Genomic DNA, 22,830 nt, shown 5'->3' with positions numbered 1-22,830 from the left:
TGGTGTTTCAGATTCACCTTCAGAATTGTGAAGAAAGGAATTCCCTTAGTTCCAGTTACTAACATAATTGTCTGCCAGCCCCCAGGGTTTCACTATTACTTTGATTTTTCTAACACTCTACAAGAGTAAAAGCTTACTCACTTCTTACTACACATGTTGTAATATTTATTAGAAGCATTTTTAAGGTGTAGACTTTTCTCATCAATGGGAAAAGGTAGTTAAAAAGTGAAAGACTCAAAGGAGGGTGGTGGCTCCTATAGGTAGGAGACATTGTTGGACATGTGAAAGCTGTCATTGCTGGGGACTGCAGTGTTACTGTCACTGTGCTCCAGCATTACTTGCCTTGCTGCAAGTGCTGTACACCGCAGCCAAGGGGGACCTGAGCAGTTTTCCCTGGCACTGCTCTAAATTTTGATTGAGGTTTATGCTCTTCAGTGAAAAAAAGTGTTCACTGAGACTGAGGATTCAGAGCAAACTCTGAGTCTTCCCTGCCAGTCTGAAGAAGTATGTTTTGTGTGTGTAATGTTGGCTGCCGGAAAAGGAGCAAAATGCAATAACATTGTGTTGACACTTGGCGTATAAGCACTTCAGCCTCACCGACAAGGTGAGGTTGGCTGTGGAAAGAATGTGCTGGTTTGGCTTAACCTATAGAGTCTGGATCATCACAGCTGTAAATTGGGGTGATGAACTTATCTGAGTCACTACCAGATGTCTTTGTGTTATTATTCCCTGGGTGACAATGGCATGCGAGCAATGTGGAAGGATTCTTTCTTACTTACTCTAGAGCTTTGTGATGGGATAATGTTTATTGTTAAAATAAGCTGTCCTTTTAGGCAAGATAATTGAATAAATGCTGCCCTGTTTCCCTAGATTTGCCTAGTGGAGACTTGGTCTGTGCTTGCAATTATTTTGAACCTTGGCATAACTTCTACTGGTTTTCAAAACAAAACAGGATGTGAAATATCCATGGATAATGTCAGAAATCTTTAGTTACACACCTATGTTTATACCTGAATTCACAGGATTGAAATGCAGATCCTAATGTTACATACTTCAGTGAAGCTCATATTTTGCTGCTTAACCTTTTGATCAATGAAAGGTCTGATCTTACACTACTAATGCTAAAGTATACTGATTGTTGCATCCAGAAATTGCATCCCTAAGGTTTTCTGCCCTTCTGTCTGGGTTAGCCTTAAAATCCCTGTTGCTCTCATCCTGCCAGCTTTCTCAAGATGAGCTTTCCACCTGAGGTTCAAGGAGCCAGGACCTATTTTACTTCCAACCACAACAGCAAGGGGATACATGGGTGGCAGTGCTGTTCACTGCCCGTGCTGGTCAGCTACACATTCACTGGATTGTCTTGATGACTGTTTTTCCAGTTAAGCTTCATTTAAATACGAACAAAACTTCTTTATGAGGAAGTTACTCATGTACTATAATATAATTCCATATGGCAGAGCACAGCTACTGTGATAGTGTGGGTTTATTTATATTTTGTAAAACAAATTCAAGTATTTTGACTTTAGCTTTAAGCATCCTCATGTTTGAAAAATTGGGAGAAAAACTTCTCTGAACAGTTCAAGAAAAAGTTGGTGCTAATTTGGTAACAAGAAAATTACAGTTCTAGGGTATGCCCCTTAAAGTATTTGTAAGCATAAAAAGCTGCAGGTAGGCCATACCTTTCTGAGTTCACCCGAGTGCTGTTTGATTTTTTCCCCCCTTTTTTCTTTCTTTTCTTTAGCTAAAAGGTCATGGATATGTTGTACTCTACATTCTCTGTCTGTTAGTCCTCTGGAGAGAGAAATTTGATTGCATATTTTATTAAAGTAGTGCAGATAAGTATAAGTTGAAATGAAAGTTTACATTAGGTCAAAATTAATTATTTAAACAGGCACCTTATACTTGGCATTAGAGGGAAAAATCTGAAAGCAGATGTGTTACTTGGTCCTTAAGTAAACACTTACAAAGTTTCATCCCTTGGGTCTTACAGATCTGTTATTTTACTGCCTCTTGGAAGAAAATGTTATTTTGTTAGAGTGTGTGTCTGTAGTAGCAGACTAAGCAAACCTGGGCATCTTACTCCACTTCCACACTGTAAGATTCGAAATTTTAGTCAGATTCGACCAATCATGAAATTTTAAGATATTACCAGGTGTTCTGACCTTTGTCTTTAAACTGTCCAGCAGGTTACCTGATTTATCTCAACTGAGGGCAAATTGCCTTCACCACATCCTTAAAAAAAAACAAACTCTTGCTAAAGAAGGGATGGAGGAGGGCTGAGCACAGTGTCTTGCGGGGGAAGAGTTCCCCTTGGCTTAAATTCTGTCACTTTTGCAGTTTTGTTGCCGATGGATCCTCTTCTTTGAGGAGAACAGGTCAGGTGGGGCAAAGTAATATTTAAGTCTGGGTAGTCAGTGTTGGGAAAAAAAGTGTCCTCCTAAAGAGCTTCATTCAAAAAGTATTTTATCTTTCTACATTTTTTGGGAGAATTAGGAAGTAAAAACATTTTTTAGGTGATTTGTTTCTTCACTGAAGTATGTAACAAATAAAAGTGGTAGTACTGTACAAGTGTACTGTTTTGTTAGTCTCTTATTATCTTAGAAGGAGGGTGAAAATAGAGACCCTCTATTTTCACCCTCCTTCTAATATTTGTACTTAACTTCCCCAATAGCCTCCATTTTCTAACATGTCATTATGCTTATCTCTATTGCACGTCAGCTGCTTGTAATTTCTCCAAACAACACAAGCAGAAGAACAAAATTGGTATGTGGTGAAATTTTTATAACAATTTCATCATTTCACAAAATCACTGCATTATGTGAGTGACAGCAGCTACTCTGTCACTCTTTCACCTTGTTAGAGTTCCAGACAGTAACTAAGGCTTTCAAGGTGTAATAGAAAATTTAGGAAAATGGTGCTGCACTTGTTCTCTTCCTTCATGTAAGAAGGTAGGGCTCTTCACAACTAAGAAGTTGTCCTTTTTCAAGGAGACATGGATTTAAGTTCTGTATAAAAACTAATGCCTTCAACACTTCCACCCTTCACGTCTGCATTTTCTAGGGAAAGTTTTTTGACTATCCCTGGTCAGGGACTGATTGGATTCTGCAAAAGTTGACACCTTTTCTCTCGTTCTCTGTGGTTCTTGTCAGCCCTTTGGAGAGCTGTCAGCCCTTGTCAGGGCTGTTTGGAATGTATCTGTGGAATGGCTTCAGGTAGTTTAATTTGGTTTTGACTTCCACTGGCAGTTGGCAGTTCAACACCTGCATGGGGAAGATACAAAGATCTACAACGTGCATGGAAGAAGAAAAGCAGCTTGCTGCACCATACTTTACAGATAAACTCTGCTGGCATAGAGTTCTGTCAAAAGCATAGTATCAGCTGAAAAAAGTGCATCTATTTTCTCTGTTAATCCTATGTTACTTGTAACAATAGCAGCTGAATGAATTTTTCTTAAAAGTTTTAGTGTTCTTTAATAAGAAAGAATGTTGTACTCTATTTGCCAGACTTGCTTCCTGAAGGATAGCTTAACATTAGAAAGCTTTCTTGTGATGGGAAATAATCAAAATGTGGTTGGTTTGGTTTGGTTTTTTTAATGTTGCATTTCTAGAAGGCTTTTTTTTCATGTGTCAGGTGATTGAATTAAGAATATTTGCTACTTGTTGAGGTACAGAACTTAGTTTAAAAAAATTAAATTCTGGATTGGCCAATTATCAAAGTTAATGTCAACTAAGTGATTATGTACTTGTAATATATGTTGAATGACCAGAAGTTGTTAAGGTGTTAGGATAAGCATAATGTCTTCTAATTTTTAGCTTTTTCCTGTGCATTTGCACATTTTCAAGGTTACAATGTTTTGTATTATGCTCATGTACTTGTTTAATAAAGGATTTATTACCATAGTCATTTGCCATCATGCAAGTGTGAGGCCTTTGTATTCTGTCATCTTCTCATATTGGGCTCTCTTGATCAAGATCATAACTTTTTACTTCTGAATTCTGCAAATCCAGTTATGAGAGGAAACAATCATCTGTCAGCGATTCTTTTGAAATTCTCTCAAATGGTGAAGTGGTGTGTTCAGTAGTCCTCACAGAGCAGGAAACAATAAGTCTGTGTTTGGAATGTGCAGTAAATGAACTTTCCAGACCAGGTTTTCTATGGTAACCTTCAACATTACAGGGTTGGGGTTTCTTTTTGTTGTTGCATTGGGTATTTTGGGGGAATAGTTTTTTCTGTTTGTTTGTTTTTAGGTTTAAACCCACCTTTGAATGTTTAAGATAACTTTTAAATCTGCCGGACTTTCAAGCTTTATTTGTAAATTTTTGAGATGTATTAGGTTCTTTTATGGCTTCAGTATTTCCATGTCTCTTCACAGGACCCCAGCTGAATGCACAGCTAGAAGGTTGGCTTTCTCAAGTACAGTCCACAAAAAGACCTGCAAGAGCCATTATTGCACCGTAAGTTTGAAACAGAAGTTCAGTATATCTAATACTTGTTTAAATGCTCCTTCTTTTTCTGGTGATTTTGAAAACTATTTAAAGCTAGTATTTAGCTGAAAGAAGGGCTGTATGGTTTCTAAATAAGTGTTTTGGATATAGCATAGAATGACAGAAATCTGTGCACATTTGGGTGTATGATTAGCTTGCCTTTGCTGATGGACTGCACACATAATATTTGTTTGTGACACAGTAAGATGGGTCAGAGTTATATAAATGAGAAAAACAAAACCCCTCCAATAACAGAAAAAAAACCCACCTCAAAACAAAATAAGCAAAACTGGTGCATCCCTCACACCTCCTAAATAAAATTTAACAGAGCTTAAAAGCAAAAAGCAATTAAACACTATTCAACTCTCCAAAATGGTTTATTTTTTTTAATTTTAGTTTGGTTTTGTTTGAGCTGTTTGTCCACAGGTAAAATAGGGATCATCTGAACTATTTAGGGAGAATTCAATTTCTTGAAGATAGCTGAGATGTGTAATGACAAAAGTATGTTGGTCATTCCAAATAATTATGAGGTGGAAGGAAGCACTGGAAAAAGCACCTTAAATATGATGCTTGTCCTGTGCTAACATAGCATTGTCCTAATGTTTGAAGTATTGCATAATAGTATTGAGTGTGCAGAAGAAATGTCCCACATCTGCCTTAGTCTTTCTTGCAGGAATGTCAAGAGACCTTTCAGCTGCAGATTATGTAGTTTGGTTCTTTTTCCAGAATTGCTGGGGGTCTTCCTATGATCTCACCACATTTTTATGTTAACTGTGCCCTTTTTTTACCACCTGTGAAATGGGATATACTTAATATTTTTGTGGAAGCTGGAAGAAGCCTGTAGCAGAGGGAACGTTTCAGCAGACTCTTTTGACATTGTCTGATAACATAGCTTGCCCATTTGTGAGGTTTTGGTCTTGTGTTTCCCCCCTTAGCATGTATGTTAGTACCTTTCTGAGCTCTTTAGAATCAGTGGGACAAGTGATGAAGTGAAATCCCAGGGTCATTTTGAAGGTAATTTGCTCCAGGTATCAGTCTGTGGATGAATATAAATGTATCTGAGCATACCTACATATAAATACGTGTAAAATCCTTCAGTGCTGTCAATGGGAACTTGTGTCTTCAAGCATCCTGTAAATCTCAGGGCTTGCAGCATGCATCATTGTGTCATTGTGTAAAGCTGTGCTGTGGGCATACTGCTGAGTGACCAGGAGCCATTTTCTGCCCCTTTACCTGAGATTGTAGGAATGAATGTTCTATGAAATTAATGCTTTTAGCAGTGTAATGTGAATTTTCACTCATTTTAATGGGCTTGAAGAGAATAGTTTTTCAGATTTGAAGACAATATTTGAAACAACTAGTCAAAATAATTATAAATTGTTTTGGACCACACACAAGAGCAGAGGTTGAGGAAGGACCATGCCAGACTGATAGGAAATGGTGAAGCATGTAGCTTATTCCCTGCAGTAAAAGATAGCATGCTGCCTTCCACTCCTTTCCATGTGCTTGTTCATTCTGTTGCTAAGTTATTCTTCAATGACAGAGCATTTTTATTCTCTCTTTATCTGCTGTGACATGTAGTTCTCTCTTTGCCAAGACCCCTCTACTGTCATTATGTTCAGTTACTGGAGAGTGTTAGGAGTGGTTAGAAGAGCTTTCTCCAGTAGTTTGCCAGTTTGCAACTCCCTAGTTCACTGGCTGCACTGTTAGCGTTGTCATGAGCTTCTGATAACAGGCAGTTGTGCAGTGTGCATGTGTCCTTTACAGGTAAGGGAAGGTGCTTTCATCTGGGGGTTTCCTGACTGATAGTTTTTTTTACTGATCAATAAATGGTCATTGCCAGTTCTTCAACAAATACATGTCTTGTGTGATCAATACTGCAGCAGCACTTTCCTGCTCTTTCAGGAGTTTTGGATCACTCTAAAAATTTCTGGTTCACTGGGGACAAAAAAATCCTGAGAGATTAACACTGAATATCAACATATTTAAGATGTTAAGCAATATGTAAATCCTATCATTTTGCGTACTTTGGTTTGCAGCCATGCAGGATATACCTACTGTGGATCTTGTGCAGCCCATGCTTACAAACAAGTGGATCCCAATATCACGTGAGTGTTGCAGCTTTCTTTACAAAGCCTAAGACCCTGAGGTTGCAATTCTCTGATAAGTGGAATGTTCTTGTTACATTCTTACATCTTGAAGTACTCACATTTTAATTTTGTATTCTTCTTAGCCTTCTGTGCATCACTTCTCTTTTAACTTCACAAATGTTCAAATTGGATGTTACAAAAGGGGTAAAAAAGGAATATTGTTAAAATAATTGGTAACTATTTACAAGGGAGGGATTAAAGACTTTTCAGTTTATTACTGATTTTCCACTGCCTTTATAAAAGCCCAAGCTGGTTTTGTTGGGTTTTTTTGGATTTTGTTTTGGTTTTTTGTTGTTGTTGTTTTTGTTGGGAGGTTTTGTTTGTTTTATTAAGTAGATTAAAATATTTCACCATAATTCTGCATTGGTTTTTTAGTGCAGGATTATGGGCTGAATACTGCCAGGATCCTCCTCTGCTGTGGAGGAAGTGACCAGTGTATTTATTAAAGTTAATTGTGCCAATAATTTAAAATGGACTTCTGTTTCTAAGAAGTTTAAAAAAAGAAAAAGTAAAAAAATACCCAACCAACATGCTGTTGTAGTCTGTGTCTGCCTCTGAAAATTTGAATCCAGTTATTTTTGGGTAAAGGAATATAATTTTTTATGCTCTGCTGACTGTAACATTTTTTTTAATGACAAAAATTTAAAATGTCTCCAGTATTTACTCAAAGTATGCATTTTGCAATCCTAAATAAAAACTGGCTAGGCTTACCAGTTGTTCATAAGATAACATGCTGTAATACTCTTCAAAGACAATGGTTTTAGTTCTTTCTAATCTATTGCAAATGATGTGAAAATAGCTCATGGTATGACAGATAACTAGTTCCTGTAAAATTTCTGGAACAAGCTGTTCCCTGATAAGGAGTTGGTTGAACTTGCTGGATCATTTGTTTTTTACTGCATGGGATATTTAGAATTCATCTTTGAGCTGAACTGCTAAATTGCATATTTGAATATTTGTTTTTTATTAGCTTTGCAGGAAGTTTGCGTTTTAGTGTACCTTGTTATAGCACTCCCTGTGTAAGGGATTAAAAAAACCCAAACCCTCAGAACTTTACATATCTCCCACCCCTTTAATTCAGTGCCAGAAACAAGACTATATAATCCTGGATATGAAAAGCTGAATTGCCTATATTTTTTTTCCCTTTTTCTTTTAAGACCTGTGGCAGGAGACGCTTAATATCTAACCAAGAGCCAGGAACTGAGGACCTGATGAAATAATGATGTCATGATGACATGTAAAAGGTTGCAGTATCAGCTAAAGCTATGAATGTTCTGGTCCAAGTCTCTTGTTGTTGATGCAACAGCAAAAAAACCATAACATGTAAGAACATAAACCCAGCATTTGAGAAGGACTTAAAATTTAATTTAGTGAAACTCAAGTAAGGCTAATCAAGTAAATAAGTGGAAAAACTCCGAGTGGATGATAAACTCATAATTGTTATTTGATCCTCTATTTATTGAAGGTGGTGAGTAGCTGAAGGTTGTGTTGATTCAAGGAGAGAGTTCAAAAATCCATTCGAAGTGGCTGTAACACATCATTCAGCCTCCAAATGAATGAAGTCCGACAAATTTCTAGCTGATGAGTGCCCTCTGATATATAACCTGCTTAAGAGATTTAAGGGTAGAGCATAATTGAACTGATCTCATGATAATGCCTGACATACCAAGCAAGATTGGGCCATGGATTGATGTGGGGGTCTTCCTGACAACACAGTAAAACTGTTGTAGCCATGAGAAAGTACTACTTGGTATGCTTCTCTTAAACTTGTTACTCTGAGCTGAGTTGCTGTACAATTACAGTTGTCTAAATTGTGGCCTTCTGTTAATTGTTGTAGCCGAAAAATTTTCATTCTTGGGCCTTCCCATCACGTGCCCCTCTCCCGATGTGCACTTTCCAGTGTGGACATTTACAGAACACCTCTGTATGACCTTCGAATTGACCAAAAGAGTAAGTGCATGACGGAGCTTGGACTTCTCTGAGGCTTGGGTATGATAGACTGTGGTACTGCAGTGCTGGGGACTTCCTTCTTGTTGGGCACTTCCTTGCTCTAAGTGGCATACAAGTGCAAATCTGGTTTTAGTGCAACAAAAAATGAACTTCTGAATGAGCCTGGTTGTTTCAGACATGGTCACGTCATAACCGTAGAGTTTCTCTTCCTTCTGGCAAGAATTCAAAATTTTTGCTTATCTTTTCAATTTTGAGTGTGTGCTTCAGGGTTTTAAAACTACAAAAGTATTACATCAAATAGTAACTCACAGAACATCTTTTCCATTCTCCTGTTAAGTGTTCTGGCTGGAAATAAAGGTTCTTTAGTTGATTTGAGTTTGATTCCTGATAAATGAATAACAGAGAAACAAAAAATTGCTTTTATTTGGATTGCATGTGACTTTCTCACTTGCAAACTTAAAAACTGTGAGTCCATGAAATGCCAGTCTTTTGAACTAAGTGCAATGAAGTTTAATTTGATATTTTGCGTTTTATGTATTTTGAGGTATACCTAAGTGATACAGTATCTTTTTTCAGAAAGGCTAGCACAGATGTGCTGTGTTTCATTGTAACTGTGATTCAAAAAGCTAATTCAGGCTTTCTACATAGTGCCTGCAGAATTTCCTTAGGTAAGAATTGTTTTGCTTTCTGTAGAGCTCCTTTATGGAGTTGAGAAGGAGGCACAGCCCTACATCAAATTCATTATCCAGTGGAGAATTTTCAGAATGTGGAGATGACTCTCTATACTCTCAAGTACATTTGAGAGTAGAAAAGATAACTTTAAAATGTGAATTACTTAATCAGTTGTGGCTGTCTCTACGTTTCATGATTCAGTCAATAATAAATTCAATTAAATAGTAACAAATCAAGCAATAGCTCATCTGATTAGTTTTTTTTTAACATTTAATGGGCAGTTTATGAAAATAAAAATTCAGTGACTGGGCAAATGCATGTATGTTTTCAAATGTTTTATTTGTGAATTAAATTTTGTATCATATCAAAATCTTTTTCAATATACTAACACATTTTGTAAACTGAATCAATTATGTTTATATTTTAATGCCTTGAACATAATTTTATTTCTGAATTTATTTAGAAACAAGTGGTTTTTGATGACAGCCCTTGGAGGCAAGTAATTTTTTATAGTGGCTATGTTCTAATGAAGGTACACTATAGCTTGCTTTTTGCACTTGAAATAGTTTGCAAAAATAAGCGAAAAAAAGTACTAAAACCTGCTGTTTAATTCATTTCAGTTTATGCAGAATTGTGGAAGACTGGAATGTTTGAGCGCATGTCCCTACAGACAGACGAAGATGAGCACAGTATTGAAATGCATTTGCCTTACACTGCTAAAGCCATGGAAAGGTACTGGGGCTAATTACTTCTGCAACAATGAACATTATGTGCATTAAATGTTGGAGCTGCTGTGAAGTGCAGTAGGAAATAATGATACATTTTATGGCATAGAAGACCTTATGGTGTATATAGTGCTCATACTTCCCTGTCCCCTGATAAAAATTTTGGTAAGGAGAGGGTCAAAGACTAGGATAAGTTGCTGTAATTGAAACTGTGAGCAAAACAAACACCTAAACAATGAAGTTATATCACCTCTTATAAACAGGTTTATTTAATAGAATTAATATTAGATATGCTTTCATGAACTTTTTTCAGTAGCTGATTTTTCCCCCCACTTTTCAAGGCATCTCTGAAAGAAGTTCAAATAGTTTTCTGTGGGATTTTAAGTTTGTTTGGAGCCTTAATACTAATTTTGAAATCAGGCATATGTTTATAGCTACTGTTTCAGATGTTTTCTTTAAATAAAAATTTTCAGTCTGTGTTGGGGTTTCTTCCCTAAGATGTGCCCCATCCCTTTTTGTTTGGTTTAAATTTCCATTGTGTTTTGAATTTTACCTAGAGTGTCAGTATATACCTGGGTACTGTGTTGAGCATTTTCATATAAGTTTCATTTACTTTGGAGAATTCCCAACATGCAGCATCTATACAGGGAACATTGAATTCTTACTTCATTGCTGATTTCACTATCTTTTCTTTTTGTTTGTCTGGTATTTTTACTTTGCAGCAGAGTGAAGTACTGGTTTTGGGGGTGTATGTTTTCTGAAATTGAAGTACTTTGAAGTTCTAAAACAACATCCTAGTATGACCTTTGCAAAATGCTATCTTCAAATAATAGCAACCTTTTAAACCATTCTGCAGTTTCAGTTAGCAAGCCCTGAGAAATCTTCAGATGTTACTTGAATTACAACCTTTTTTCTTTTGCTTATAAGCCATAAGGATGAGTTTACTATTATTCCTGTGTTGGTCGGAGCACTGAGTGAGTCAAAAGAGCAGGAATTTGGAAAACTCTTCAGTAAATACCTAGCTGATCCTAGTAATCTCTTTGTGGTTTCTTCTGACTTTTGCCATTGGGGTAAGTTCCATATCTCATTATAAGAGTATATTGAATATTTTGTAGTTGTTTTCAAATAATGTATTTTATTAAACATTGAACATTTGAACTTCCAGTAAATTCATTTTTGCAACTTAAATGCCTTCATAAAGTTAAAAAGTCTTTAAAATCTGGAATAATAGGTAAAAAATATTGATGTGGTAATGTGTTTTCAGTGTAGTGGAGGAAATAAATGGTGATTTATATATGTCTCTCTACTGTTGCAATGAAATAATTGTCTGAAGTTGCTTGCTCTTTTTACTCTTCTTTTAAGCACATTAAAACAACTTTCAAAACGAATTAGCTAAAAATTCACTGGGCATGGCCGCATTCCTCTGACAGAAATAAATTTTGTATGTTTTACTGCTGGGTAAGATAGCAGATGGATTATTTATTCCAATTCACCAGTGCTACCCCAGTTCATCTTGGTGACAGAGCTACAAAGACTCCAGAAGCCTTGACTTCTGCCCTGCTTTATAATTTTATTTTTCTTTGAAGTGTAATAGTAGCTGGAAAAGGGACTGCTTCAGAAAGATACATGACACAACAGACCTTCTTCCTTTTTTTCCATTGTCATCTTTGCTCAGCTTAATTAAGTGCATGTTTCACTCATCTTTGAAGTGGAGTAGGTGGAAGGTGTATGTAAGAATGACCTGGTCCTGTTGTGGCTAATGACCCATCTAGAACTGCTCATTGAATTATCATGATTTTTTTCTTTTAATCTTCATTTACTGTGGGTATTGTTGTGCAAGCAGAAGTAGCCTGACTTCATATCTGGCTTTGTCAAGAGGGATAGCAAAATGAATGTTGCTTTACTTCTTAATTTATATAATCAGATTATATGGCAATAAGAGGCAATAGTGAGTGATACTTCAGTGTCAGTTCTGCATAGTAGATTTCTCTTTAGGAATATAGCCACCCATCATGTATTTTTTTTACTTTACTTCTGGGCTGCTACTTTATGATTGCCCTAGAATTTCCTCAATGGAGCTAAAAAGTATAAAATAAATGAGGATTACTACTTTATAAGTATTATACTTTCAAATATTTAGTAGGTATTAGGGAGTGGTTTAGCTACAATTTTTCCCTTTTTTATTTTATACGTGATTTTTGTTTCAAGGTCAGAGGTTCCGTTACAGTTACTATGATGAATCCCAAGGAGAAATTTATAGATCCATTGAGCACCTAGATAAAATGGTAAGTTTTCAGATTTGGTGGAACTAACTAACAAATTTCTCCTGTACATTCCATTTCTTTGAGCACTTGAGAAATTTTTCTAACAAGATATTATAGATTAGCTATTTTATTGAATGTATAATTTTCCTTTGTTTACCAAAATAAGAATTTAGCTGTTGGTTTTAGCTGGTATCCTTCATTTTGCTGACTGCACACAATCATATTGTGGGTATAAATTAGTAAGCATAATTAATGAAGAAAAAAAAGCATGTTCACCTACCTAAAATGCCCTGATGTAATGTAATTTCTGTCTACATACCCTCTTCTGTTTTTGAAAAGCAATAAGAATTATGCATGGGAAATTGTGGTACTTCCAGCTTGATTGCTGTGATACCTGCAATGGGAACAGCATTGTGATTATGCAAAGGTTTCAGCAACGTCCATTTGGAAGAGGAAAGGCTGTAGGGCTTTGCACTGGTCAGGGAAATGAAAGCCCCTGTTTCCTTGGGAGTAGCCTTCCCCCTGCCCCTTACTCTGTAGTAGGTGGTGGGGAAAAGCAGTACACCAGGCTTCATTTGGGGTTTGGCCAAAGGCTGAAAGGAATGTTAAATCCATAAGGGTCCAATGCCAGTTATGTTGCATTTTCTTTGCAGTCACAGGAGCCAAGGATTTTTTTAATATAAGAAAACCCCAACAACTTAATCTTCAAGTCTATACTTAAGGCACAGTAATTCTTCTGGAAATACGTAACCATAAAATTTGTTTTACAACTGTTTGCATCATTTATGTAACTTCTGTAGAATCTGTTAGAACAGAGAGCTGTTCTTATTCATGGTATGTTAATTTTTTCCTTATCTTGAAGGAATAAATCCTATCTGTTGGAGACATCTGTAGACTTTCTTGCCTTGTGTATACAAATTAACCTCTTTGTTTTGCTACTATTCATCACTGGAATAGAAATAATAATAGTAAATAATTTACCTTCATTCTGTTTATCCCATTTTTAATAATTCTTGTGGTCAGTTGAGAGGCTTCTCTATCAAGAAAAGCGTTTTTCTACAGAATCCCAGCATCAGTAGCTTTGAGTGTTTTTGCAGGAGAGCTGATTATGGTGCATTAGCAAACATTAGCTTCCCCTTGTTAATTTCTGTGGTGAAAGCTTGAAGAAAGACTGGACTTTGGCATTTAATTACTCTTAGGGAATACATTGCTGCCCCAGCTCTTCCTTTTAGTCGTTATTCAGCTAAATGGAAGTGACATTTTTTGTAACATGGAAAATCATGTCTACTGTTTAATAACTATGAAAATACTTTTTCAATCTGAAGTTTAACTGGAAAACTAAACATGCTGCTGTATAGCAGCCATACTATGGTTATTTTTTGCTTGTTTGTATCATGCCATATCTGACCACATGATTCCATATTCAGATGCTATATGGAGGAGCTTTTGTTTTGGGTGATTTTCAGAGATGTCTTATTAGCAATATCACAATGATCTCCCTGTCACATTTTTCCAGTTTTTGGAAGTTTGTTCAATTTTATGTCTCACTTGGCTACTTCTTATTTCCTTAGAGATAAGTATTGGATTTTTTCATGTGATTTGACATACTAAACAAACTTGTACTGTTGTAAGCAGTAGGCCTCTACACAGACAAAACAGAGTTAAGATAGAGACAAAGCTCTGCTAAAACTGGCTTCATTTTATTGGTCCTAACTAGGAAAGCAGTCAGCTGAGCACATTGTAGGCAGGAAGGTATTCTGGGGCAAGATGAAATCAATTTTCCTTAGAAATGCCTTTGTGAGAGGATGATGGCCTCTTCCTTAATTGGACTGGACCTTACCTATAGGTGCATTTTCTCACCTAGTGCATAAAAACTGCTGAATACTTTGGACATTGACGTTTAGAGCCATTAGGCTCCAGCATAAAACAAATACAGAGTAGTAAATATTGCTGGGCAGACATCAGTTTCTCCATGGTAATTGTTGATCTGACCACTGTCACTACAACCTACTTTGTGATGTAATGGCAAAAGGAGGAAATAGCCTTGTGGTTAGAAGGGTACCTTAGGGGATAATCCTCAAATTTGGAGCTGTAACTGAGCAGCTGATGTGCAATAGTTTGTATACCATAACCTGAAACACACTATCTTTTTACATATAAGTGGGGGAAGTATTTTGTAAGATATTGTTGAAGAGTAATTGTTTTTGATTGACTAGACAGAAAATGCTCACTTTAATCTTCAGTGCTACATTGCTAGTTTTATAGGAGCATAAATTTGGTATGGGATACTTTATGCCTCAGTTGAGTCAATGTGAGGATTGTGGTGCCCTGAATGCTGATGGGGAAAATGCAGGCTCTGACAAGTGCTGTGCAAGAATAGCCAGTACTTGGTCCAGGAAAATGCTCAGCACCCATGGCTTCTCAGGCACCTCTAATGACCTGCTGAATTCTGGTGGCTTCTGCAGTGGTGCTGCAGTGAGCCAGGACCTTCCACAGTGCTCCAGCCTGGGAAGGCTTCTTAGGCTGGGCATAATGTAAGATTGAGTCTCTGCCTGGATGCCCAAGTCCCTGTTCTCTTCTCTGTGCCTCGGCAGTGATTTTCCTGGTGGTTATTTGTCATGTAGGCTGAGTGACTCACACATGCAAAGATAGTTGGGCTGGATAGTACTAAGACCAAGTTTGTTTCCACTTCCATTAGAGTGCTATTAGTTTAGATATTGAAGTGTGAAGAAACAGCTGAAATAACTGATAACAGACTTTACTTGACCAGCCAAACAAAGCATTATTGGCATATAGTATAAAAGGAGCCTGTTGGTTGTTGGATTGAGTTTTTGTTTGTCTATTTTGGGATATGTGTGTGGGGTTATTATTTTTTAAAGTTTTTTTGTAGGCTTGTAGATACTTGATCGTATTAAGGGATATTGTTTGAAAATGTAACTTTGTAATCATGTTAAGTGCACTGTGCTGGGATATTGTAGATGCCATTAACAGTATGTGGGTAACTGAGGTATGCAATTTCTACCTGATGCCATAATGACCATGTAATAAACTGTGAAACTGTGCTTACACTTGTACCATGTGGGCTTTGTGTTTTACCTCTGTTCTAAGCCATGCCTAGCTGAGTTGTTTCAAATACTGAAAATTATTATCTTCATATACCTCTGCTTTTTGTAAAACACAACCTGGCAAAAATGTTTCCTTTGTTCCTCCACGCCATATTAGACTGAGAAACAAGGTTGATAGTCTTTGTTCCTCTGCCACAATGATTTTTAAATCCAAAAGATTGAAGAGTTCAGTACAACCTAATGCTTATAGGACATCTGTTCGTACCAATTCCCTATAGATTTTCTCCAGTCTCTGATGTATGGAACTCTGTTAGCATTTTCTGGGATGAGCTGCATAGCTGTAAATGTTTTGCAGTGCTGAACTGTGCATTGAAATAAGCTTACTTGGCATTCTCATAAATCCATGTCCATTCATTTGAGACAAATGCTCAAATGCCTCTGCCCAGTATGTTCCAGTGATTTACAGCTGTAAAGCGAGTCTCTCAATGGAGCAGCCATTTTCATGTTTTTAGAAAGTCATGAAAGGGTTTTACAGACAGGTAAAATATATTCTCATGAGCTGTTCAGTATCTAAGTAAGTGCCTTCTGCCTCTTTAGTTTCACTTGAGTATTTAGTCAAGTTTAGTTCTGCTTTCTTTAGCTGTGTATTGACATGTACAATCTGCAAGGAAATGGATGGTTGAGAGATATTCTTTGGAAACTTTGGAAATGCAATGGTGTCTATGTAATCACTGTTAGTTAGAGAATAGCTACCATTATTTTTTTGGCACTTATTTAGGCTCTGTAGATCTGGAGTGATTAACAGCTGAAATTACTGGCCAGGGCTCCAAACACACTCTCCATGACTCCAGAAAAACTGAGTTCTTACCACCAATTGGCCAACTTAGCTTGGTTTTGTTTTTCCACAAAACGTGTTTCTTTATGAATTCATCATATGTCTGTTTCTGTTTAAAAGTACACAAGGGTAGTGGTTATTGTTGCTGTTTGTAATTCTCCCAGCTCTCCTGGGAATCTTCTGCTCCTCCATTGTAAGCTGGGATCCAGCCTGAATAATTAGCTGATATGTGCCAGATCAGCCAACGCCCTTGCAGAGTGTTGTGGAAAATTCACTCTTGAGGTGGAGATTTCAGACTGACTCCTTCCTGCATTGTGGCTTCTCCTTTTATCACCCAAAAGTAGGGGAAAGAGCTGGGACAAATGCAGGAATCTTAGAAGAAATTGTCTCCTTTCCTGGTATCAACCTCCAGTTATTCCCATGCAAAGTATATTTTTTTTCCTAGTCTCTAAGAAAGAACTTAGTGTTTCACCAACAGGAGCAGCATAACTATGTATTTTATTGAGTTAGTGAGTGTCTGGAGCTCATTTCCCTGATGAAGGGAATAATTTTCAGAGAAAGGAGAAAAATATGAGGATGGAGTCTAATACAGGCAAAAGAGCAAACCCATTATAAAACTGAGACAATAAGTGATTTAGACTTGTTTCTATACTAGTTTCATGGTGTTTGATCTGCTTTATGGGATGGGATAAGAGTAGACTGTATCTGGAGTTGTAGGATTCTTTTTGCTTTTAAGAATGCAAATGTTTGTATATGAGTAAGATTTTGTTTTCCACATGTGTGCTGGTATTCTTAGCATGACTCCATGAGATCATGGGTCACTCTCCTTGGAGGAAAGGATGTGTACATGTGACTATCTCCTGTGAAGTGGAAGCACCATCTCCTGTTGTGCACCGACTTGATAGATTTTCTGGATCTGGTTTTTATACTCTGAGCAAAGGGCCAAGCCATGCCCAGATCAACTGTCTTGCATGCCTTTTATGTCCAGGATGCATCACACTTGTTAAGCATGTGAATTGCACATGGATAGTGTTTGTTTTGTCTAGGGTTTTTTGATATCTGGAAGTCCCAGATAAGTGCTTGGCCCTGAACTTTGTTACCAGGGAGAACAGATGGCGGCACAGCTTCTTCCTGCTTTGCCCTTTTAGTAAATTTGTCTGGTTATAGCTGTACCAAATCTTATGGAAGTAAAGCAGTCTTGGATGGTGGGGATCAACTAGTCTTCAGAGCCTTTTTAATGTGAACTTCACAGATCTGTGGATTAATGACAACTCTGGAAGAGCTCCTGCACTTTTAGTTTGGCAAGGAATGGAAACAAGATGACTACAAGCTAGAGCTCACATGCTGAGATTCCTTTGATATCCTTGGTACAAAGTAGAGGGATTTTCCTCCTGCTCTGTTGTAACAAATAGATGATGTATGAACACCTTCTTGTGAATGTGTAATGTAATTATTGCTATCAATTCTTTTTCAGGGTATGAGCATTATAGAGCAGCTAGATCCTGTATCTTTTAGCAATTACTTGAAGAAATACCATAATACAATATGTGGAAGACATCCTATTGGAGTGCTATTAAATGTAAGTAACTGTTGATTTATTGAAGAATGCAACTTCTGGGAAAATGCTTGCATTTGTAAAACACAATACTGCTGCAGTATTCCTTAGTTCTAAAATGTCAAGCCTTGAATTAATTTATTTTTTTAAGTGTTCTCAATTTGGTCTCTGATTTTCGTGTCTTGCATGTAGACAAATGTAAGCTCTTGAAAGGGCTGAGGGTTTTCAGTTCCCTAAGGGAGATGAGATATCACATTCCTTTTGAATTTCAATGAAATGCAATCATCCACTTTCTCTTGGCCCTAAATAAATGAACAAATAAATCCATCTCCCTGAAGAAGTATGTACTTTTTTGAATCAGTACTTATGAACATGAATTTATTTTCCCTATATTGCTATTAGCTAGCTATTGTGGGTGCCTTGTGATGTCTGGCAGTGGTTTTGAGTTTTGAAAATATGGTGAGAGATATACTTAAGGCTTAGTGCAGAGCACCATTAACTCACAAATTAACAGCAGTTAGAATTCAGATTCCTTTCTGCTTACCATATTCTGCTTTGCTGATGCAGTGCAAACATAAACCTGGCTTAACTTAGTTGTCTAAATGTGGTTGCAGCTGCTTTACAGCACTGGTGGAGGGCTGCAGATTTGTCATATTGCTTGAGTGAATCTCACTGTATTTTTACTGTAATTCAATGAAACAGGAAGCATGTTATTTTTTTTAATAGGGAAAACTTAATTCACTGGGAATGTAGTCTGAATGGAGAATGTAGAAAGGAACCTTTTAAAGTGGAGTCCATAAAAGTTTGTATGAGCATTATCAATACTAGTGATGCATGTAGCAAAGTTCAGTACTATGACAACTCTGCAAATATACCCAACTCTTATCCTCAGATAATTATTAGTTTTGCAGTGAATCACAGCCAAGTTCTGTTCATTCACTTTTGCCAATTGTCATGCTTTAATAAATTATCTTTGTACCTCCTTTCTCCTTGATGGAAGAAATAGAATCTGGAAAGTGTTAATAGTGTTAGACTTTTTTCTGTTGCATCTGTGTTTCTGTATAAATTCCCCATGGAACTGAAAGCATTGTTTCTAAAAGAGGTATCATGGAAGGTTCAGTGTTGCTTTAGAGAACTGCACGGATGTACACTGTGCAGTGGGGGAAGTGTCAGTGAATGAAACAGCACAGGAATAGGCTACATCCACTAGCTACTGGGAAGTGCTTAGATAATGAGCTTGTGAGAGATGGTGCAAGCACCTTTGAGACCTAGGAAATGTAATTTCACTGATGCCGTTTTTTAAACAGCTCTTTTTCTCTCCTCAGGCTATCAACGAGCTCCAGAAGAACGGAATGAATATGAGCTTTTCATTTTTGAATTACGCTCAGTCGAGCCAGTGTCGAAACTGGCAAGACAGCTCCGTGAGTTATGCAGCTGGAGCACTTATGGTCCACTGAACTGCTGAACGCTCAGGGATGGCACCTGCACACACTCTGTATTCGGGGTCCCAGCCTAGCCCCCTAGCCCTTACAAAGATACAGCCCCTGGTCTTTGGGTATACTGAAACCTCAAACTAATAGAACTCTGTTCTTTTCTAGTAGGTGTAGTCCTTCCTTAGTTTCAACTCATTTAAAAATGCTTTCTTGTTTAGGACAATGGAAGGAAGACTGGTATCTGAGCTTTTTGTGAGAGTTGTTTTTTTCTTTGGAAAAGATAATGGCTATGAAGGCATGGTGGTAGACTGTCCTTAAAAATACAACATGTAAAGCATTTATCATATCCTAAATTTGCACTCTTTGCAGACCTGTGCACATATACTCAGCTTTCAGAATAGTTTTGCAAGTTGTAAACGGAAAAAGGGGGGAAAAGGGGGTGGAAGCTTTTTAATAAAAGAAAAAAAAAAGGAAAACAACGCATTTATAAATGATTCTGTATTAGAATATAATAAAACTCCAGTATAGTCAGTTACTACCCGTGATGTACAACAGATATCTTCTATTTTAGTTGCTAATAAAGGGCTACACAAACCAAAATAGTCTGATTTAAACTTATTGCTTTGTGTTCTGTATGTGGCTGCTTATCATTAACATTCTTTATCCTCAGTTCTTATGCTTGGTAATCCAGCCATTCTGTAAAATATTTCACAATGTATTTTGTATTCAACATCTTTTGACTACATCATTTACAGATTTTTTTTTTTAAATCTTAAACCTGCACTATGAGTTCAGCTGTGCAAAAGAATTTGGAAAACTTTTTGTATAGTCTAATCCTTTCTGTTTCACAAACAATCTATGAAATAGTATCTTTTAGTATGTGATACAAATTTGTATCAGCAATGCACTTTTAATGATTTTTATGCTCAGTTTGATTATTCAAGTGAAATAGACAAAGTACTTTTGTTTGAAGTTACTAAAAATTGAAAACAAGCAGTAGCTTGAAAATGATAATTTTTAGAGTATCTATCTGGCATTTATAGGCCACAGAAGCCATACAGTGCTAATCTCAAGCCATTATTCCTCAGAGGTGATTTGGAAGGGGAAGGTAAGGCTCTCCTTTTTTCCCCATTTTTATTTTTTATTCTTTGACTGTGGGTAGAACTGTTTTTTAAACATCCCATGTTAAAAGTTCTTGAACTTTCTTGCAACCAAAATAATGATGTAATTATTTCAGTTGTCATTCCCAAAGACTTCCTTTTATTCTAATAAGAAATGCAAAGTAGGATGCAGTATTGGCTCATTATCTAAATGGAGATTTCATTCCTTGGTATTTCACTTGCTATCAAGAAACCTCCTGGTACATTCAGCTTTTCTAAGTGGCAGAGGGGAATTTCGGAATTAAATTTAAATTATCTCTGAAAGTTGTGGGAATTGCTGCATGCAAAGTCTTAGCTGAAAGCATACCAGACATCTTGTTAATTTCTATTGAAATACCCTCTGCTTGCATCACTTCTATTTATCTTATCACAGTTGGGCACCATTTCAATAATAGCAGGTGAATGCTCCATTTATAAAATGAACTACTTTGCAGATGTTCAAAATCCATCCCAAACGCCAAACTCCTGTGCATGCCTGTTCTTTAAGTTGCCTTACTGCTCTGCCTTGTTCTTGGAAAGTCTCAGCAGCAGACAGGGAAAACAACTTTCAGATTACTGTTGACAGACCAGCAAGAGGGCTGTGCAGGTAAAACTGAATTGGTAGCCAGTCTTTGTAAATACTTGTCTGACTGTGCCTTATGAACAAAGAAGTTTGATCATGAAGGTTGTTTAAAAAATCCTTGGTGAATACAAGTTTAATTAGGGCTTGGGTTTCTTTCAGTCTTATGCCAAATGCTTAACATCATTATTGAAACATACAGTTAATTGGAACATTTAAGTATATACTTTCTCCCTAAGGTAAACATAGCAATTAGCTTCTGAATACAAATGCCTAAGTTGCTCTTAGTTCTGTAAGATAGTTGTAATGGAAAAAGCCCATAACTGGAAGAGCTTTGAGGAAATTGGTCAGCCATTTTGCTCAGCATAATGTTATTAAATATCTTATCTTGAAAACACTTCACATGTAAATTGTACAATGTATTTCAAAATAAAGTTTCTAATTAAAATGGGAATTTCTGTGCCTACTAGTAATAACCAGCAATGACAGTTCAGAAATCCACTCAGAGAGAATTTAAAGCTTTGTGAAACCTGTTGTAACTCAAAAAGCCCTTGTAAAAGCTTTTTTTTTTTTTTTTTAAACAGGAAATACCTGATTTCAAAAGAACTCAGCTTTTTTTTTTTCCCTTTTGCTGGGCTTGGAAGGAGTTGGTTTCAGTGCTCTGTTTCATGGTGTGTTTAAGATGTGTCAGGAGGAAAAGCAGAATCTTCTGAAAAATCTTCACTCAAGACAGTTAATTCATTGCTTTAGCTTTACCACACATTTTATTCTAATTTAAATATACATTTGTATATAGCATGTTGGGACAAAAAGTTCTGATTTAGACAATAGTGAATATTGAGTCCTATTCACTTTTCTGGAGATTACTTCTATGCATAGGATGCCTGAGCTTTCACCACTCTTTTGGTGCAGGAAATCCAGCCAGGGACATGATTCTCATTTTAAAATTCTGGCATTTTAGAGAAATGTTCACTGTGTGAAATAGTTGATTAAAATACTCCTCTGTTTTTCTGTTCTCATGTTGTTCACAAAGGAGCTTTATGTATTTTCTTCCCCTTAAATACTGCCTAAAAATTTTTTTTCAATACTGTCTACTGAGTTTACAGTTCTTCAGTTCAATGTTTTTCACACTGAAGTGGCACAGTAGGTCTGCCACTGCTTTGTGCTTAGATGGGCAGAAGCAGGAGGAAGCAGAGGCAGAGGCAGCACCGTTCTGTGGGGCAGTGAATGCCTCTGGGGACATGGGGAGCACCTCCTGCTTTGAAACCCTCATGGCCTGGGGTGGGTTGGGTGTAGCTGCTCCAACTCTCAGCCTTTGTCAAGTTGTAGTGACAGTTTGGATGGATTTATTTTAAAGGTCACTACTTGAGTGGCTTTGATTCAGTGTTCTCATTTAAGCTGGACTTCTACTCCAGTGCAGTTCTCCTTTCTCAATGCCCTGAGAAATGTTGAGTTTGCCCTCAATTTTTTTAGACAGCTCTTGCTCAGTGCTTCCCAGTCAGGGGCTTGTTGCTGTGTCTGAAGAGTCTTGCATATTCCTTTAGGCTTTACTTGGGAATTTTGGATTGACATGTCAAGTAGTGAAATGGGGGAAGGGAGAGGAGGTGTTTGACACCTGCACACAGTCTCACAGTACTTCACCTTGTTTCTTTACCATAGGGTTTTTCCATTTCCTGTTTCTAATTTTCCCTTTATTCCCTCAGGAAAAATCAAAAGCTGCATCAAAGGAAGCTTGGCTCTGAAATGGTCACCATGATTTGCAGTTGCTATTTCCTCAGGCTGAGTTGTGCTAACTAACATCTGATCCACTCTCAAAAAGTTGCCAGAACTATTGTGTTTCTGGAGAAATGTTTACAATCCCTTTGCCTTCCTACATCAGTGGCAAAACTTCCTGAAAGTTAGCCTTGAAAAGATCTTTAGTGTGACCAAGTAGGAATTTGGGGGTCCAGTGCATGTCAAAGCTGAGATGTTTTGGGTT

General features: G+C 37.1%; 1 protein-coding gene across 1 annotated transcript in view; it reads left to right on the top strand.

The window, feature by feature from the left end:
• The window catches only part of MEMO1 (mediator of cell motility 1), a 29,090-nt gene extending 7,803 nt beyond the window's left edge, over positions 1-21,287 (top strand). Inside the window, exons 2-9 of the mRNA XM_058801193.1 lie at positions 4,373-4,454; positions 6,524-6,592; positions 8,472-8,584; positions 9,877-9,988; positions 10,909-11,051; positions 12,190-12,266; positions 17,620-17,724; positions 19,026-21,287. Of these exons, the coding sequence (XP_058657176.1) occupies positions 4,373-4,454; positions 6,524-6,592; positions 8,472-8,584; positions 9,877-9,988; positions 10,909-11,051; positions 12,190-12,266; positions 17,620-17,724; positions 19,026-19,157 (833 nt within the window). The 3' untranslated portion in view covers positions 19,158-21,287. The remainder of the gene's footprint in view (positions 1-4,372; positions 4,455-6,523; positions 6,593-8,471; positions 8,585-9,876; positions 9,989-10,908; positions 11,052-12,189; positions 12,267-17,619; positions 17,725-19,025) is intronic.
• The last annotated feature ends 1,543 nt before the right edge of the window (positions 21,288-22,830 follow it).

This window comes from Ammospiza caudacuta, chromosome 3 (genome assembly GCF_027887145.1).
Source record: "Ammospiza caudacuta isolate bAmmCau1 chromosome 3, bAmmCau1.pri, whole genome shotgun sequence".
NCBI classification, from domain to species: Eukaryota; Metazoa; Chordata; class Aves; order Passeriformes; family Passerellidae; genus Ammospiza; species Ammospiza caudacuta.
Note: the sequence above shows the minus strand (reverse complement) of the source record. Positions and strands in the feature narration are given on the sequence as shown.